Source organism: Cynocephalus volans, chromosome 14 (genome assembly GCF_027409185.1).
Source record: "Cynocephalus volans isolate mCynVol1 chromosome 14, mCynVol1.pri, whole genome shotgun sequence".
In the NCBI taxonomy this organism is placed as follows: domain Eukaryota; kingdom Metazoa; phylum Chordata; class Mammalia; order Dermoptera; family Cynocephalidae; genus Cynocephalus; species Cynocephalus volans.
In genome coordinates this window covers 82526727-82544477 of record NC_084473.1, presented here as the reverse complement: position 1 = coordinate 82544477, position 17751 = coordinate 82526727, and the positions used below count along the sequence as shown (strand labels likewise).

Here is a 17751-nt window from a genome sequence, read left to right as displayed (position 1 = left end):
AGTGACTTTTGAGCTGGGTCCTTGGGAGGACCAGAAATGTGCAAGACAGAGAAGGGAGGGAAGGGCTTCCAGTCAAAATGAACAGAGGTGGGAAAGGACATAGTGCAGAGGAAGAAGTTTTCTGTATGTGCACAGAAGTGGACAGAGACAGGGCCTGAGGGTAGGTTAGGGTCAGTTGTGTGAACCCCTAAATGCTGTGCTAGGAGAAATGTGTCCCTTTCCTTTTGTTGTAACAGTAATTCCTCCTGTGATTTGTGTATCTCACAGAAGGAGGGGTCCCTGAAGAGTCATCTGTGGGGGAGATGAGGTGGAACCCTTTATACTTAAAAGTGGTGTGTGCCTTCATGGTGTGGTTTGCTGTGCACTAAAGGGTTTCACATTCAGAAAGGGGACTGGAAATTTTGCGATAGAAATTTGAAACACATACAAAGAAATACGAAGCTGGTTCCCAAAGGAAATAACATAAAGGAAAGAGATGGGGAGGCGTTTCTCTTCGCTGAGTCACTTAAGATTATTTTGCTCTGGAAAACAAGAAAGATGAGTCATTCCTCTGCACAACCATCTGCTTGGGAGAGCTCAGGACTTGGGAGAGCATGAAGTAGCCAAGAGGGACGTGGCCTTCTCAATGGCTCAGCTTTACGAGGATGCATGGAATGTGACTCTGGTGCTCGATTCCTGTTGGGAAGACTCAGAGGGAGACCCCAGCCCCAGCCAGCTGCCACATACATGGGCTTTTGGCCAAAGGAACTGGATGCCTCAACACAAACCCATCCAGGTGCTGTCTCCAAAAGATCCCATATTCTGTCAAATTGAGGGATACCTTTCTTTCTGTTTTCTCTACAGGCACCGCCTAGAATCCTTCGATATCGCTTCAGGAAGAAAAGTACCTCATCCTCAGCCACTGAAACCACGTGAGTGAGATGAGCCAACAGCACCGGATCCACAGAATGTCTCTTCTCTGCCTTAAAGAGCTATTCACTAATAACAGAAATCTGCAAGCTTGGTGTGCTTTGAGTGTGCCGCCTCACAGACATGGCCTTTTCCCTCTCCCCTCTTATACTTTTTTTTTTTTTTAATTTTTTCATTTTATTTTGCTGGGGAGAGGCTAAAGGGAAAGGTAGTGGGGGTGGGGGGTGACCTTTAAGTCATCTGAGGTTAGTAATTTTCTGCAGTTGGATTATCGTTACAGACAGCAGTGCGTTTTTAGAAATGTAAGAGAATCGCCCCTATGCTGCTGAGATGTACATTTGTAATTTATCTGTTGCATACTTAGTTTTTAGTTCTGTAAATGCAAACAAAGCAATTTTTTAAAACTTTTTTTGTTCTTGGTACTAATATTTTGACTATGATGTACATATTTACGGCTTTTGGCTTAATATAATGGACTTGCAAGGGCTGCCAGAGATTCTGATATGTAAGAAAATTGCAAAAACAAATATAAAAATTTTTTTTTTTTGGTTCTAGAGAATGTCTCAGATATGCTTATAAAACTTCCAAATACAGCTCCGGTAAAACATCCCTTTTCCTGTGGGAAGATAGTCCATATTCTTCAAATAGTTATTTAGTCAATAGGCCAGAGAAATTAGAAATGAAGAGATATTTTAGCAGCAGAGATGAGTGTCATGAGAGGTCAAGGGAAAAGCTATGGAGTCACAGGAAGCTTGTCTCTTCCTTGGATTCAGGATCAGGAACTTCTGAATCTTTTCGGGGGATATAACATTGCCTTAGGCAGGTGGCTCACCCTTAGCAAAACTTCTTGGGGATAGGGACTCATAGAGCTGTTGGGAGGAATAATTTTGGGTGTTTCAAAAGTGCTGGCAAATGACTATTTCTCCTTTATAGTGATTAATTTCCCCGGGTAGAGGAGACTATAATCTGAGCACCTTATTTTGGAGAACCCCAAGCAAAAACAAACAATAGGAAAAACCCTAGGACTATGCTGTTTCAGAAATGCTATAAAATATATGAGACACACGTGTAACAATCAAGATGGTGGGTTCTAGAAAGGTTTCAGAGGTTGAGGTCTTTAGGGATAAGACATGCTGCTCAGATTCATGGGCAGCTGTGGCTCACACCTTCTGTTCCCTTCTGGCCTGTGCGCATGTGAATGGGAACAGACTCACACTCATGGGCGCTCTAGGTCTTAACCAGATATTTTATACAAGCCAGATTGCTTAGTCAGAGAATAAAGCACTAGCTGAGGAGACTCCCTACTTAGATTTGAAAATTTTATTTGAAAAGAAGAATCTGGTTTAAATGGCACTGTAGTCTGAGGTAGCTTCTCTCCCCTCTGAAAGCTGAGCCGAAATGTAGGACTAGTATATTTGTGCTTAGAGTTGGTGTTTTCTTTCAGTGTAATGCATGCAGTGGTCACAACCCAGTTACTCATAATATTTGGACTGTGTTTGCTTGTAGATATGCCCTGAAGACTAGAAAATTAGTGTTATATGCCACATAGAACTTACTGTCAACCAACTACAAACAGGCCCAATTAAAAACTGCTCCATTACTAGGCTACAGAAACATGTTATCAGTGGCCTTGGCTGATTACACATTAGCTGGATACTAGCCACCTCTGAAAGGGTTTTATTTGAAGTTGACTGTTTCCAGATACACATATTGAAATCCCTTCCTCTCACAGTTCCTCTGAAGGTGATTTTGTGATTTACAAAAGGATTTAGGAAAATAAACTAAAAGCAAATTGTGGCTGAGAGGGCAACTAGAGGACATTTGCTCATTGTGCCCCTCACCTACCAATACCTAAACCTGTTGAGGAAGACAGAAAATCTGTTCTCTTCGAGCTCACTGAATAGTTCGAGGAAAAAATACTCTTTAAAATGTTACTTACCTGTTAGTTGACAGTACCTGGAATTATCAGAAACAAGTGCAAAAAGGCTTTAAGTTAAGCAGCTTTTTAGCAACTTTTTTTTTTGTTTCTAAAATAAATGCCTTTAGCAGCAGAATTTAAAAGCCTATTATGAACAAGCTATATTTTCACCATTTCACAATGGAAAATTGTAACAAGTACAGGTTATCAAGTTTGCACTCAACTATGCCAAAAAAAAGTTTGAAGCACTCTAATCTCAGACATGCTGTATTACTTCTTATTCAAGATTTAAAAATATAAAGGTATACAAACTGCTGTCTTAATGTAAACGTTCCTTCAAGTGTTCATTAGGGAGTTGGTTTCTCTCTTAAAGACACTCACTGTACAACTGAGAGCAGCTGTCATATTTCTGGCAAAAATGTGTTTACTTATCCACAAGCTGTATATTTGTGTATGGACTGACATAAAATGTGAATGCCTATAAGTGTACACGTAGTGGTGTGTTCTGTCTAGAGGATATAACTGAATGTTTATAATTTACTGGCTTATTGACACAGGCTGTTTACAAAATGCTAGCTCGTAAGTCTGTAATTCTCATGTCCTAACTTTTAGTTAATTGCCATTAAGCACCAGTTCTGTTTCTGAGAAGGTGAGATGTGGTCTTGTGCTTATAAACTAAAGAGTTTAGTCATAATCCCTCCTGGCTTTATGTGACTCGCTTGCCTACTTTGCTGGCCTCTGACATGTGTATTCTCCTGGGTAAACTGTCCATGTGTTTGTGATGAGAGTGCTTGTCAACCATGACCATCACTGAATCTTCCTAGTTTTTCACCTTGCACAGTATTTGCAATGGCAAGAGATATGCTTCATCCTCTAACAGCATACAAAGAGCTCATATTCTGGATTGTGACACTGTGCACATTTCCTCTAGTTTATTTCTGTAGTCCCTAAAGAACGATCTGTAATAAAATAGTTCACTGGACCGTGCATCAAAGGGATGTAAAATTACAGTATTCCAAAGGTTGAAGTTCTACTGTTTTGTTATAATGCCTGGTATACATCTTGAATAAAGTCTTAACATTTTTCTTTTAAAAAACATCTTTGTAATGTTGGGCTTATGAAGAAAGAAGAAATACTTTTTAAAAAAAAAGTAGCAAGGATTGGAAGCTGAGTGCTCAGCAACTAACTGGCCTGGTGACTTGGCCCCATGCCTATTGCATAGGATTATTGGGAGGAAAAATAATTAAATGACATGAATGTTTTGAAAACCAGTTCATTACACAAATATAAACCTGAAAGTATCACTGTTTTACATTTTTAAAGATCATCAGTGGAAACTGAATAGCTGTGCCAATAGAGTAGTTCATTGGTAGGCAGTTTTAATTCTGCAAACAGACCACCTTTGGTCTGTCGTTCTCTTTCTCTGAGCATTTCTTCATCTGCAAATGGGAAAGTGCCTGCACAGGTCAGAACAGGGTGGCTGGTGCACATGCAGGGCCACTGTGGGTGTAGGGATGCTGTTATCCCGATAGCAGCCCTTTAAAATATGAACAGGTCTGGGCTGGCTGGTTAGCTCAGTTGGTTGGAGTATGGTGCTGATAACACCAAGGTCCAGGGCTCAATCCCTGTACCGGCCAGCCACCAAAAAGGAAAAAAAATACATATGAACAAGTCCTCTCAAGCTTCTTTAAGTGGTCATAAAGACTTGGAAGCTCAAAATTTGAAAACATTAAAATTAAAGACAGGCCCATTTTCTTTGCTTTTATAGTTCTATATTTTATGTCTGACACAAGGACTGTAAAGTGAAGCAGTAGCAGGAAAAGAAGCAGATTCAGAGGACTGAAAGCAGGAAAAAGAGATGGAAAGAAAGAAATCCATTCATTTATTCATTTACTGAGCCAGGTCCAATGTCAGCAGTACTGAGATTAACCAGGTTAAGAGCTGACAAATATCAGGAAAACAAAGTTATAAAATTTAAAAGCTGAATTGGTACAGTATCATAAAGAAGTATTTAGTATTTATAAGTACTGTCACCCAGCCCCCTTTTTTAAAAAAGAAATTTTTTTTACATTCATAGATGATGTTGTAGAGCAGTGAGAGGGGCAGGTGGGAGGGGGTAGGGAAATTGAGGTGGAGGTGGGGGGCGGAGTTGAGGTCCATGGGTTCCCCCACTACTGGAGCTGGGGGGTGGGGGGTTCCAGCAGTGGCTCAGTTGTGGTTGGGTTGGATGTGATCATTGGGGGTCCTGGCTAAGGCCCTTGGCCCCCTCCCACCCTGGCTCACAGGCCAATGGGGATTCCAGCAGTGGGTGGGTTGTCCCTGGGCCCAGCCTCTTTCTTTAAAGAGAAAATTGCTCAAAGTCCTCTGGAAAGTATGAGGGTTTTCGAGACTGAAACGAGTTCATGTCTTAGGACAAAAATGTGAAGTCACTTGTTGATTTAGTGCTAGATTACAGTCATAGAGTGCTAGAAAGATCTCAGAGGCTGAGATCTTTATGGATAAGGTGTATTACTTAGATCTACGGGCAGCTGTGCTAGAGAACAGTCATTTGCTGATTTAGATAATGAATTTTCATGTTATTAGAAGACAGGGAAATACACAGGATCTCAAAGAGACTGGGGTTCTGGGACTTATTAGCTATACTTTTAGGTAATTTATTTAACCCTCTCTAAGCTTCAGTTTCATCAAATCTAGACTAGGGATAATGATATCTCCTCTGCAAGGTTGGTATGAGAATTAGTAGTTTTATAGGTAGGTACCCAGATTTGTAGATATACCAGGACATAGTAGGTGTTAATAAACTATATATATGTTTGAATAAACTATACATATACCTTTAAAGCTATACATATATTTGAATGTCATTTAGGTAGACTCTTTAATATAAGATGCCGTATTTTCAAACTATACTCGTAAAGTCAGTGTTGATAAGCCCTCCTACCCACAAAACAAATTGTTATGTATGAAATTCCCTTTCCCCTAAATCATGTGCCTGTCAACCCTTCCACTTCAGTCCATCTCTGGATGTTGAGGCCCTGGTCCCTGGCCTACAAGAGAAACCAAGGTGCTCTGAGGCCCCTGTAAGAGACCCCGTCCGTATTTGCATTAGAGAAATCATGGAGGCTATGGGAAAGTGTCCTCCTCCCCAGCTTCTGCAGGCACTAGTTCCATCCCACTACCAGGTGAAAAAAGATGTGGAAGCCTTGTAAGTGGGTGGCTTCTGCCACCTCAGAAGTGTGAAGAAATGAAAACCCATCAAAACAGAACACCATTCCATGTTTCAGGCTCTTACCTCATCTCAAATCAAATGTCTGTTCTCTATTAATTGGTCTTGTAAAAAGATGCACACTTTGCCTTGGTTTTAGAATATTCTGTTGTTACCCACTTTCCTTTTAATGCACACACACTAGTTTCAAGAAATCCCGCTAATAACCCTGTCCTGACATGCCACAGAACTTTAATTTGGTCATCTTTTACCTTATTGTGCTAACAATAGAGGAACATCATCTTATCAACATCAACTGTTTTATGAAAGGATTTGAAGCAGTAATTCATGCAGAATTCTCTTCAATAATGGTTTTCAACCAGGCAAAGTGCTCTTTGCTGTTTATAAATTCTTCCCAGATGATTCTGATGGGAGAGCTGAGAACCACTGCCCTAGGCTGTAACGACCCAATCAACTGAATTTTACTCAATGCCTCCTACCTTCAAATAAATAATGCTTAACTCATACATCATTTCTAAAATGACTCAGACTTTTTCCTTAGTTTCTACAATGCATTTTTGGAAAATTCTGGAAAAAGTTTATCCTTACAAATGAAAATATGACAATACCTGTAACTGGCAAGCCACCAAAAAAAGAAAAAGAAAATGTGAAATCTCAAGTGGATAAACTTTTAAGAAATACCTTTCAAAACTTGAGTAAAAAGTGTTTGTCTTCACTTGTATAGCCTCCTCTGTTCCATAAAAGGCCATGCCGAAAGGCTATTTCAGTTACTCTTCTATGAAAAAATCCTGTTCCAATAAGCTAAATGAGAACTACTGTGAACACAATGAACCTGGTATGCTAGATGTTAAGTGTGTTGCTACCCCATCTTCACCTCAAAGTGAAACTGCTCACGTAACTCTTCTTAGCTCCACGTAAACCTACTAACACAAGTAAATGGGCCAGGGTAGGCTCCTGACCCAAGAACAGCCAATCCCTAAACTGCACTGTGAGACAAAAGAAAGCTGGTATAAAAGGTAAGCTGGCCCAGTCAGATCACTTGGCAATTAGGGACTGGAGACAGGAGCTGAGGTTCATGGTGTAGAAAAGAACCTCAAAGGTACAAGCTAAAGTTATCATGAGGGAACAGAAACTGTCAGTAAGCAAAAGCTATGAATCAGAGAGTTGATGAGTATAAAAAGAGTGGAGTTAAAAGTGTATGAAGAACCGAGTCGCACGCATGGCAGAGCCCAAGCCTTGTTAAGATCCACCATCTCCTGCTGAGGATCACCATCCAATTTCTACTGTTCCTGAGGCCTGGGGGTGACTTCTGAGGGGGAGATAGGGCTGGTGAGGTGGTTCCTGACTTCCAAGGCACGTATCCTTAAAATAATGTCACACTGCTTGAGCTAACTTGCTAGATTCAGAGTCTTTTTATGTTTGTCCTAACTTGACATTGCCTGCAACTAAATAAGCCTAATTGGAACAAGTAGTTAAACCATTGTCATTTGTTAAAAATAATACATAATATTAAACTTCTATTTCTCTAAACAAATCTGGGAATGCTTAATCCGTTAAGTTTTAAAATTTTCATAAGTTTAATGTTGGTATTGTATGTTTACATATCAGGTAGTACAATTTACATCAAATTTTATATTTAATCATTTTTGCAAAGACATCATGTACACAAAGATACATATTCAGTAACTGGGAAATCATAAAACTTCTGATCTATACTTTCAGGTTTGTTCGATCATGATACTTCTGATAAGGATCAGCAGCATACCAGTTTCGCCTCTTCCAGAAAGACGTCGTCATTTTATCTAAGAGTTTACTCTGGGTTTTATTGCAGAAAACAAATTCTCTCAAGCGTCTTTTTCTTGCAGCCGTCTTTTTCCATAATTTTTTCTTATAACCAGCCTGTCATATAATATTAGAAAGATATTTAAAGTATTATATTGTGTAGTAAGATATCTTCACAACTCATGATTTATAAGGCCCAATGGGAATAAAAAACACACTTCCATAGCTAAGTTTTTTGGAAAGATGTGATTCTCAATTGGGGGTGGGCAGAGAAAGCATGTGTAGTTTGACAAAAAAATAGTAAATAATTTAATATTCTGAAAAAAGATTATTCAATTAGAATGACAGGAAATAAAGCTAAATAAATTTGTATGGCTGGTGAAGTACAAGTTAATGATATATAATTATAATAGCTAACTTTATATGCATTATCTTATTTATCTCTTCAGCAATCTTCAACAACATACTATTACTCTCATTTTACAGATTAAAAGAAACAACCTTAATTAGAGAAGTTAGATAGCAGACTGAGGTCTGAACGCTAACAAGAGTTCTTAACCACTACATTGTACTATCTTTCCTACTGTGAAAGATGATGAAAGGGAATACTGGCTAGGGTGATAACATGTTCATTTAAGGGGCTGAGTGTTACAAGGGCTGAGAATCAGTTCTTAAATAGATTGCTTCATTTATTCTTTTCACACACTAGGGACCAATTTTTATAGGAATTACTTTTCTAAAGAATAGCGAATACAGTGAAACTACTATTAGGAGTGGTGAAGGAATGGTTAACCCATATATTTAACCCAGAACTTCCATATATACCATCCATGCATTATTGATTTTGAAGAATTTATTTTTAGAGGAATAGAAAATTAGATTGAATAATAAAAACTATAATAAGAGACCGTAGGTGGCACCCAAGTTAATCACCACAGAGTAAGTTATAAGGAGGTGAGAGTAAGTACTAAGCTATTGGTAAGAGCCCTTGGGTTGTTTCAAGCCACAGGCTCTTCACGGCACTACACCAACTAAACAAAACCATGGCTTTTCATTCAGAAGGTGCCTTGGAGTTTGACATGTCTTAGTGTCATCATTGTGACCAGCAACTTCTCTACTACGATGATGCTCAGAAATGAGGGAAGGTTATTTAAGAGTTCTGATTTTAAAATGCCAGAGATTAGATTTGTGCTCATTGCTTACAACTTTAAATTCAAAGATTCAAACCAAAATCCCCACATTTGTGTAATAATTTTCTGCCAAACTAGGTCCTTGTGGATCTCTGACTTAGACATCTAATCTCCTGTCCTGGGCCGGCCCATGGCTCACTCGGGAGAGTGCGGTGCTGATAACACCAAGGCCCCGGGTTCGGATCCCATATATGGATGGCCGGTTCGCTCACTGGATGAGTGTGGTGCTGACAACACCAAGTCAAGTGTTAAGATCCCCTTACCGGTCATCTTTTTAAAAAAAAAATAATCTCCTGTCCTGCTCATCACCACCAGTATCCTTTAAAGATTACTCTGTGGAATGGAACCACTATAAAAATGCTTGAAACTTTTTAGACACTCTAGGTTCAGAAATGGAAGGAGGGAATAAACAATAAAAATTAAGAACACCTGGATGAAACCGTGCCACAGAAAATACTTTGTTTTTATACATTAGTATAAATTAACCCACCCAGATTTTTTGTTTTCCTCTTAAAATTAGATTTTGATGGGGGCCGGCCCGTGGCTCACTCGGGAGAGTGCGGTGCTGGTAACACCAAGGCCACGGGTTCGGATCCCATATAGGGATGGCCGGTTCGCTCACTGGCTGAGCACGGTGCTGACAACACCAAGACAAGGGTTAAGATCCCCTTACCGGTCATCTTTAAAAAAAAAAAAAAAAAAAATTAGATTTTGATGAAGCAGACTGTTCTGCACATGCGGCCCTGAGCTGGGGCTAGATATTACGACTAGAGTTTGATCAGATCCTTTATGGTAACATGAGGGTTCCAGGACCCAATAAAAGGAACATGGAAAGGAAGGCAAAGAAAACCACCCACTTCATTTTATCTAGGGCCAAACGAGAATCTGGAAATAACTGATATGATAATAAAGGGGAGGAAATGTTTCCAATGGTCCAGAATTCACAAAACTCAGAACTGTTAGAACTTTAGCTATTTACGGATTACATGAATGCCTGCTGACTGTTGTGGGAAACGAATTACCACAGTATTGTTTCAGTGTAGAACTGAGCTGAGAGTTCCAATCAACCCATTTACCTACAAATTTAGGATTGTTTATACTCCTTTCAACCTTTTGAATATTAAGAAAGTTCAACCAACTTATTTTTACAGGAAGTTAAATTTTTATCTTTAAAGAATATTTGTTAACTTCCAAAGAGTAAAGGGAATTAGTATTTAAACAGTTATTAAAACTCAAAGGTGGTTTTGGAAAACTCTGGTTTTAAGCTGCTTTCTAATTATTAGCCACCATTTCCTTGAATAAGGATGTGAATTAAAAAGCCAACATTTACACTCAGGACACACTGTGGGAAAGGACAAAGCAATAAAAATTTTTCAGACTCAAACTTAGAGGCTGTGGTCCCTAGCCAGAGTAATTAAGAGTTCTGTCTGAGATGGTTCCCAATCACACATACCAACAGACAGAAACATTGGTTAAGTAAAAAAACAAAAAAAAAAGCGTATGTGGGGTTAATATACTGCCATAAAGATTAAGCCAGGGCTGGCTGGTTAGCTCAGTTGGTTAGAGTGCGGTGTTGTAACACCAAGGTGAAGATTAAGCCACTTGGAGAATCCAATCCAAGGTAGGCTGAAATGCTCTTCAGTTCCCAAATCTGAGCCATGTGACTAAGGCCATGCTGAAGTCTACTGTGCTGTTTTAACTTAACTGTTTAGGCTTAAATAGAGCCTCTAGCTGGACGGTCAGCTCAGTTGGTTAGAGCATGGTGCTGATAACATCAAGGTCCAGGGTTCAATCCCTGTGGCCAGCCACAAAATAAACCACCAAAATACGAACTAAACAAAACAAAGAAACAGAGCCTCTAAATAGGTTATTAAACTTATGGAGTTTCAAGGGCTTCTGGTAATCACTAGTTAAGCCAGGTATGTTACAAGACCTGATGTGAACCTGTCCGATAGTGAAGACATTTGCCATTGTAAATAATATTTGGTTTGTTTTATGAATGCTTACACATTTTCTTCACATGAATTCGTTTACACAGAGAGATGCCTGCCAAGCTGGTACTTAGGCGCAGCACTGTAAGGGCTATTGGTAAGATGGGGGGGAAGATGTGTCAATGAACAGGCTAACTGAATTCTGCTCATTTTAATTTCCTGCTCACACTTCTTCTTCAATTAAGTAACGGTGTGAAGACTTACCTTTCTCCTTAGCCAAAGGCCAGAATGAAGTCGAAGAAACCTATAGATGACAGCTTTCACAGTCTTTCTCTTGCCTTTTCGTGAACTGAAGTATGTTACATTTCTGACTGGTAGCTTCAGGACATTTGGAAGCATGAAGACCACTCTAAAATATATTTAAAATTTTTTAACTCAGCAATCAGACTGATTAAAAGATAAAACCCATTTCTATACTTAGAAATAAATGAAGCAGCTCTAATGGAATAGAGCTAATTTTTAATCTACAATGTTACTTCAAATGATCCATGACACTAAGCATAAATAAGAATAGGAACTATCACCAACTTGCAAGTGTTCTACAATCTACCCCCTCAATTTCTATGAAAGAATTTATCCTATTATATTTTAATCACCTGATTTCTTATCCATCAGCCCATCAGACTGTAAACTCCTTGAAGACTTCAACTTGTCTTTGTGTCCTCTCTGCCAAGTACAGTGCTGGGCACCCAGGGGTGCTTAACTGAGTATTTGCTGACTGAACAACCACCATACATAGCCCAGCCTTGTAAGCTGAGCATCTAGTTCACCTTCTACTCTGGCTGATAGCTTTCATCCAAGAAACCACATATACAACACCATAAGTGTGTTCTGTTTGGTAGTCCCTGCTGCTGGCAATGCAAGTATATGCATGTCAATCATATTCTCCTGCTCGGTCAGGCAAGGTCTGTATAATAAACTGCAGGTAGGTAAAGAGTCCCATCCAATTCTTTTTTGTTTTGTTTTGATAAAAATAATTCCACAGCACTTATTGTCATCTGGTAAGAACATAAGGGAACTATATTCCCAACAAAGGATGCCTAAAAAACCAAACTATATTGCCTTCTCAACAATTTCTCACTTTATTGATCATTTCTAGTTAGACACTTTATAGCAGAGTAACATTATCTTCTTTTAGCATGATCCAACCCAGTTGTTTTCTTGACTTTGTTTTACAATGAATTTCTTCTGCATCATCTAATATGAGGTTCACATACTCATTTAAACCAATGATACTTCCCTCTATCTGCATATTCACTTGCTCACAGAGCCACACCTGAATCCAGGACCTATATTGCAAGTATCTGAGGATGAGGCTGATGGGCTGCACCATCACCTTCAGTACATTTTGGCCCTGGCCATGGTATGCCATGGTAGAATCTCACAAAGACCACACTGACCCGCACACTACTGCAGAAAGCAACTTCTCATCCAATTCTAAGAGGTCTTTGCAGGCATAAAAATTTTACAAATTTTGTCTAAGCATGTTTACTGAAATATACTCTACCTATTAAAGATCGTTTCAGTATGCCCAAATGTCAGGTGACTAACAGACGTGAGAAGTCTGGGAGCAGAAGAAACAAGTGGTGTCTGAATATGACTAAAATGTCGGACGGACAATGCAGAAATAAGACAGACATTTTTGGCACAGTTTTGATAGGCTGAAGATGCCAAAATATTCAGGGGCCGTAAGATTCCTGTAAAGATAGAGAGAGGTATATATACTTAATATGACACTCCAAAATATGCATCCAGATATTTAAAATTAATATATCAAAGCAACCAAGTATTATACATAATTAATGTGTCCTAACCAGATTCACCTGTGAAACTTTTTACCAACTTTATTGAGGTATAACTTACATACCATAAAATTACCCATTTTATGTATACAATTTAATGATTTTTATAAAATTCAGAGAACTCTGCAATCATAATCACAATCCAGTCTGATGTGTCTTAGCTCTGTCTAGTACTAGGGAACAATATACATACGTAACATTTATTCCCACTTCCCAGATCTTATACACAGACAGAACTCTCACACACAGTGCAATGGCAGGTCAGATGCACGAAAGCTTGGTTCCTTCCTGGAGAGATGACAGAGTGGCAAGAGAGGTATTCATGAAGAAAACAAGAGGCACCTGAGTTCTCCTCTAGACAATGAATAAGCCCTTAGAGGAGGAGGAACACATTTCAGGTAGGATGAACAACATAAGCAAAGGCATGGGGGTTGAAACAAACACTGTACATGTATGGTTTGGGGACCAGAACTGCCACAGACACTGAGCACTGCTTGCCTGACTGTATCAGAGATGCCTGGGGAGACGTAGTGGGAAATGAGGCAGGAAGCAGTGGGAAATGAAGGCAGATTTCAGACGGCACAGATGAGTGGAGTGGACGCAGCCCTCTTTATCAATCCTTCCCACTATGGCCAGACTAACAGTTCATGGCTGCAAATTACAATCACTCATGGAGCTCTGACTCCATTCATGAGTTCTGACTGAGTCCCTAAACTGGAATGTGGTGATACTAAATTTACTAAAAATTTAGTAAAAACTTGCTAAATTTACTAAAAATCATCAAATTGTACACATAAAATGGGTAATTGTATGGCACGTAAATTCTACCTCAATAAAATTAGTATTAAAAAAAAGGTCCATCTGAGTCTGATGCTCAGCCAGGATTTAGAACTACTGTCCTATTGTCCAATGCACTGATTTCACCTAACAAATGAGGGGTAGTATGGTGTAGAAGTGAAGTGCTAGGGTTTGAGGCAGACTGAGTTCATATTTTAGCTCTACTACTTACTAGCTGTGTGACCATGGGCAAGTTACTTAACCTCTCTGTACCCCAGTTTCCTCAAATTTCAATGAGGTTAATTATGGAGAGGTAATGAGAATTAAATGAGATAAAACATGTAAAGTGCTTGGCCCAGAGAAACATTTAATGAGTGCTAATAGCAGACAATAAAGGAGAGCTGAGGAATGCTTAGCAATGATAGTACATGTTAACAGGTGGCAGAATGAAGACAGAACACTTAAAAGCCTTATTTTTGTCTTTCTCTTCTCCATCAAAGATACCAATTTTCAAACTGAAAAGGGTAGCATAAACATTAGCAAGTTAGTTGAATCCAAGATTTAAGAAACTGGTGAGAGAGCCCTTATATCTGGCCCTGAGAAATCAAATTCTGTACCCAATGCAGGAATTCAAGTCTCTGGGTACAAATAATTTATATCTCAAAGAGCTGAAAAGATTTGCAAATGGGACTACAAGCTAGGAGGTAATCTTTGAAAGATTAAATGAATTGAAGAGGAGGATTACAAAAAACAAACAAAAACAAACTCCCAGAAATTCTTGGAAACCACCACTGGATGAAGTGACCAGACAGACTCCGGAACATATAAATGGGTAAACGACAGGCTCATCTATAGAAAACAATGTTAGAAGAGATAATAAATAGGAAGTTCACAACAAAAACAAAAACGATTGTCAACTACACTAGGTGTCAGTTGTTTCTTAAAAAGAACTAATTTTGTTTCTTTTTTTTTTTATACAGCCATAAGCCTGGGGAATCAGTGGAATGTCCTAGACATACTGTATCCTGACTTTAGGAAAGTCTGAAAAAAGTTTCTTCATATTCTAAAGAATACAGAAATGTGGGCAGGATAATAGAACAGTTAAGTAAATTCCAAGCCGGCTGGAAACTATCCCCAAAGTAGTCGATTGCTGTTCGCCTGGTGAAAAGTCTCTTCCTGGCTCCCTAATGGACTCTGTTTTGTTCCCAATTTTTGTGATGGTCCTGAAGTTTAATAAAACATGTTTATGAATCTGCATAAAAAACAAGCTGGTGGCCGGTTAGCTCAGTTAGTTAGAGCGTGGTGCTGATAATACCAAGGTTCAGGATTTGATCCCTGTACCAGCCACCCCCCCATCCCCCACCAAAAACAAGTTTGTATCGATGGCTTGTTAATATATTTGGAAAAGAAAGAGAATTTCAGAACTGCAAGTGATTTCAGTAAGAGAGAAAAACAGATCAAAACCATCACTGAAGTTAGAAAAAAACAGAACTTGAAGGGTGAAATTGGCTTGAGAGCAGTTCATGAGAAAATGACTTGTGGGAGCTTTATCTACCACACCTTCCAGTGGACCAACCATGTGATTTAGTTTGTCAAACTAACTGACTTAGACTGTTAACAAAAGTACACTATACAAATCATAGGAAGTAACTATTCCTTCAGTCCCTTGCCTGGTTTGGGCATCTTCATACAGACAGGTCATCTCTAAGCACCCTCTTGCATGGAGAACACAAAAAAGGTAACACAAAACCAGAGTTTTGAAGGAATAAGAGGAGGCAGAGGGAATAGGAGATGCAAAAGTGAAGAAGCAAAATCGCTATAGTAATTTGGGAGATTACAAATAGCCCTGTGTGGTATGAATCACAGCAGTGGTGGCTAAGAGCTGCACTGGGTAGGGGTAAAGTGAGTGTAACAGAATCTAAACCAATGGTCTTTACACTTTTTTGATCCCATACCCCCTAAAAGAATTTTGAAAAATTACGTACCCTTTCATAAATTCTTAAATAATGCCTAAAATATTAAACAGTTCAAATTGTTTTTTAAAAGGATGTAATTTCCAGTATATTTGGAATACTGACATTTAGGGCTGGCCAGTGAGCTTACTTGGGAAGGCATGGTGCTGATAACACCCAAGTTAAGGGCTCAGAACTCCATACTGGCCAGCTGCCAAACATAAATAAATAAATAAATAAAAATAAGTTGTCACATCATTGTTTTAAATGTTTTCAATAGAATCTAAATATCAAAGGGAGCTGATACCCCCCTACATTATCTATTAAAAAATACAAGGACTATAAATTCAAATAGATGAATATAAGAACTTCTTTTCATCAAAGGATACTTCAAATAAAGTAAAAAAGACAAGCCAGAATGGGAGAAGATATTGGACCCACAAAAATGAAAAAGGACAAATATCCAGAATATATAAAGAACTACATAAATCAATAAGCCAAACAACCCAGTAGAAAGACGGGCAAAATATTTAAGTGGCTATTTCATAAAAGAAATTCTAAAGGCCAATACATATATGTAAACATATTAAGGCTCATTACTAATTAGCAAAACGCATATTTAAACCTCAATGAGATACCACTACATAGCCACCAGATTTAGAATTTGTGGGTCTGACAATACCAAGTATTGGTGAGAATGTGAAGCCTCCACTGCTGTGGTAACTGTAAATATGCATATCACTTTGGACGACAGTTTGGCAATATGAGGCAATGCTGAATATATACATACTCTCTGATCCAGCAATTCCTGATCCAGAAATTCCACAGCTAGTTTTACACACACACACACACACACACACACACACACACACACACTTTAGAAATACTCTTGCACTCATGCACCAGGATACAAGGTAAATCAACTTTGTACATAATTGCTCCCAAACTGGAAACACCCAGATACACACCAATAGTAGAATGGAGAATTGTAGAACAGTCACATAAGAGAATATTATATATCGATGAAAAAGCGTTAACAGCTACATGCAAAATGAATGAATCTCACAAAGTGAAAGAAGCCAGACACTAAAGAGTACATACTGCATGATTCCATTCATGTGAAGGTCAAAACCACGCAAAACTAAACGATATGTTATTGAGAGATACACACACAGATTCTAAAATTACTACAGGAAAAATAGGCAAAGTAATAATTATAAAAATGAAAACAGTCTTTATATTTGGGGGAAGCAGGGAATTCTGATTGGGGAGATGCACAGAGAAGGACCTTCTGGTAGTGCTCTATGTCTTGACCTGAGTGTTACACACAGTTGTTAAACCATTCATGCATGTTACGTAAATTTTTCTTTATATGTATTATATTTCACGCGCACACACACAAAATACCCCACGTAAAAAAGTTGGAAAAATTACACCGTTGCTTTTTTTTAATCATCCTACCGTATTTGAATGATTTTTTACTTTTTGCAATAAGTCCTTAGAGTGACGGCAACTTAATTTTTTTTGCTGCCTTCACACGTGTAATTTCTGTCAAAAAACCCTTATGCCCACCCTTGTGCTAGGGGCTGTAGTTCCACACTCGCTGATGGCGTTGTGTCAAACTCAGACCCTCAAAGCTAACTATGTGCCAGGCACTACGCAAAACTCTTTACACGCACGAGCTCATTTAATACCTAGGTAGGTGGCACTATGCCCGTTTTACAGCTGTAGAATGTAAAGTTCAGAGAAACTAACTCTCGAGGTCAAAGGTCGTGAGTGGCGGGTTGTTTGTAGTCTCTACCTCAGAAAATTAGGTGGCAATTTTTGTGTTTCTCTCGTCCCCCTTCTCCCCAATCTCTCTGGTTTGTTTTCCACAGAAAAAAGGCCGGCAAGGAAACGCAAAACGTGGGCCCCGCAGGCCCGCGCGGGAGGGAGTCGGGGACCCCAGTGGGGGCTGCCGGCCACAGCAGCCCAAGAAAATTCGGAGCAACCTTGTGACCTCAAATAATGACCCTTTTTTCCAGTTAACCTCCGCTCTAAACGCCCACTCCATCTCGCGCCAGTTCTCCTTTCTGTGAAGGGATAAATAGAGCACGTCGCTCTCCACCGACCTGAAGCTGCTCTCACGGTACGGACTAAAGCAGAGGCCGCCATCTTGCCACCCTCACCTACGGCGCCCGCATTGGGTCGAAAAGCACCGGAAC

The 17751-nt window shown here is 39.2% G+C and overlaps 3 protein-coding genes across 5 annotated transcripts in view; 1 reads left to right on the top strand and 2 right to left on the bottom strand.

Moving 5' to 3' along the window:
• Positions 1-8065, top strand: part of REEP1 (receptor accessory protein 1) — a 115535-nt gene extending 107470 nt beyond the window's left edge. For 2 of the 3 annotated variants that reach the window (XM_063078322.1, XM_063078320.1), the window contains 2 exons: positions 844-911; positions 7776-8065. In XM_063078322.1, the coding sequence (XP_062934392.1) occupies positions 844-911; positions 7776-7791 (84 nt within the window). In that variant the 3' untranslated portion in view covers positions 7792-8065. Of the gene's footprint in view, positions 1-843; positions 3902-7775 lie in introns of those variants that run through there. The other variant, XM_063078321.1, reaches the window with a different exon arrangement.
• On the bottom strand, positions 7607-17751 carry MRPL35 (mitochondrial ribosomal protein L35). The gene is made up of 4 exons (XM_063078323.1): positions 17659-17751; positions 12524-12713; positions 11221-11365; positions 7607-7952 (listed from the first exon to the last, which is right to left on the bottom strand). Exons 1-4 carry the CDS (start codon positions 17699-17701, stop codon positions 7764-7766), a joined length of 567 nt encoding a protein of 188 aa, XP_062934393.1. The 5' UTR covers positions 17702-17751; the 3' UTR covers positions 7607-7763.
• Positions 12125-12388, bottom strand: LOC134363425 (small nuclear ribonucleoprotein E-like). Its single transcript, XM_063079036.1, has one exon. It carries the CDS (start codon positions 12386-12388, stop codon positions 12125-12127), a length of 264 nt encoding a protein of 87 aa, XP_062935106.1.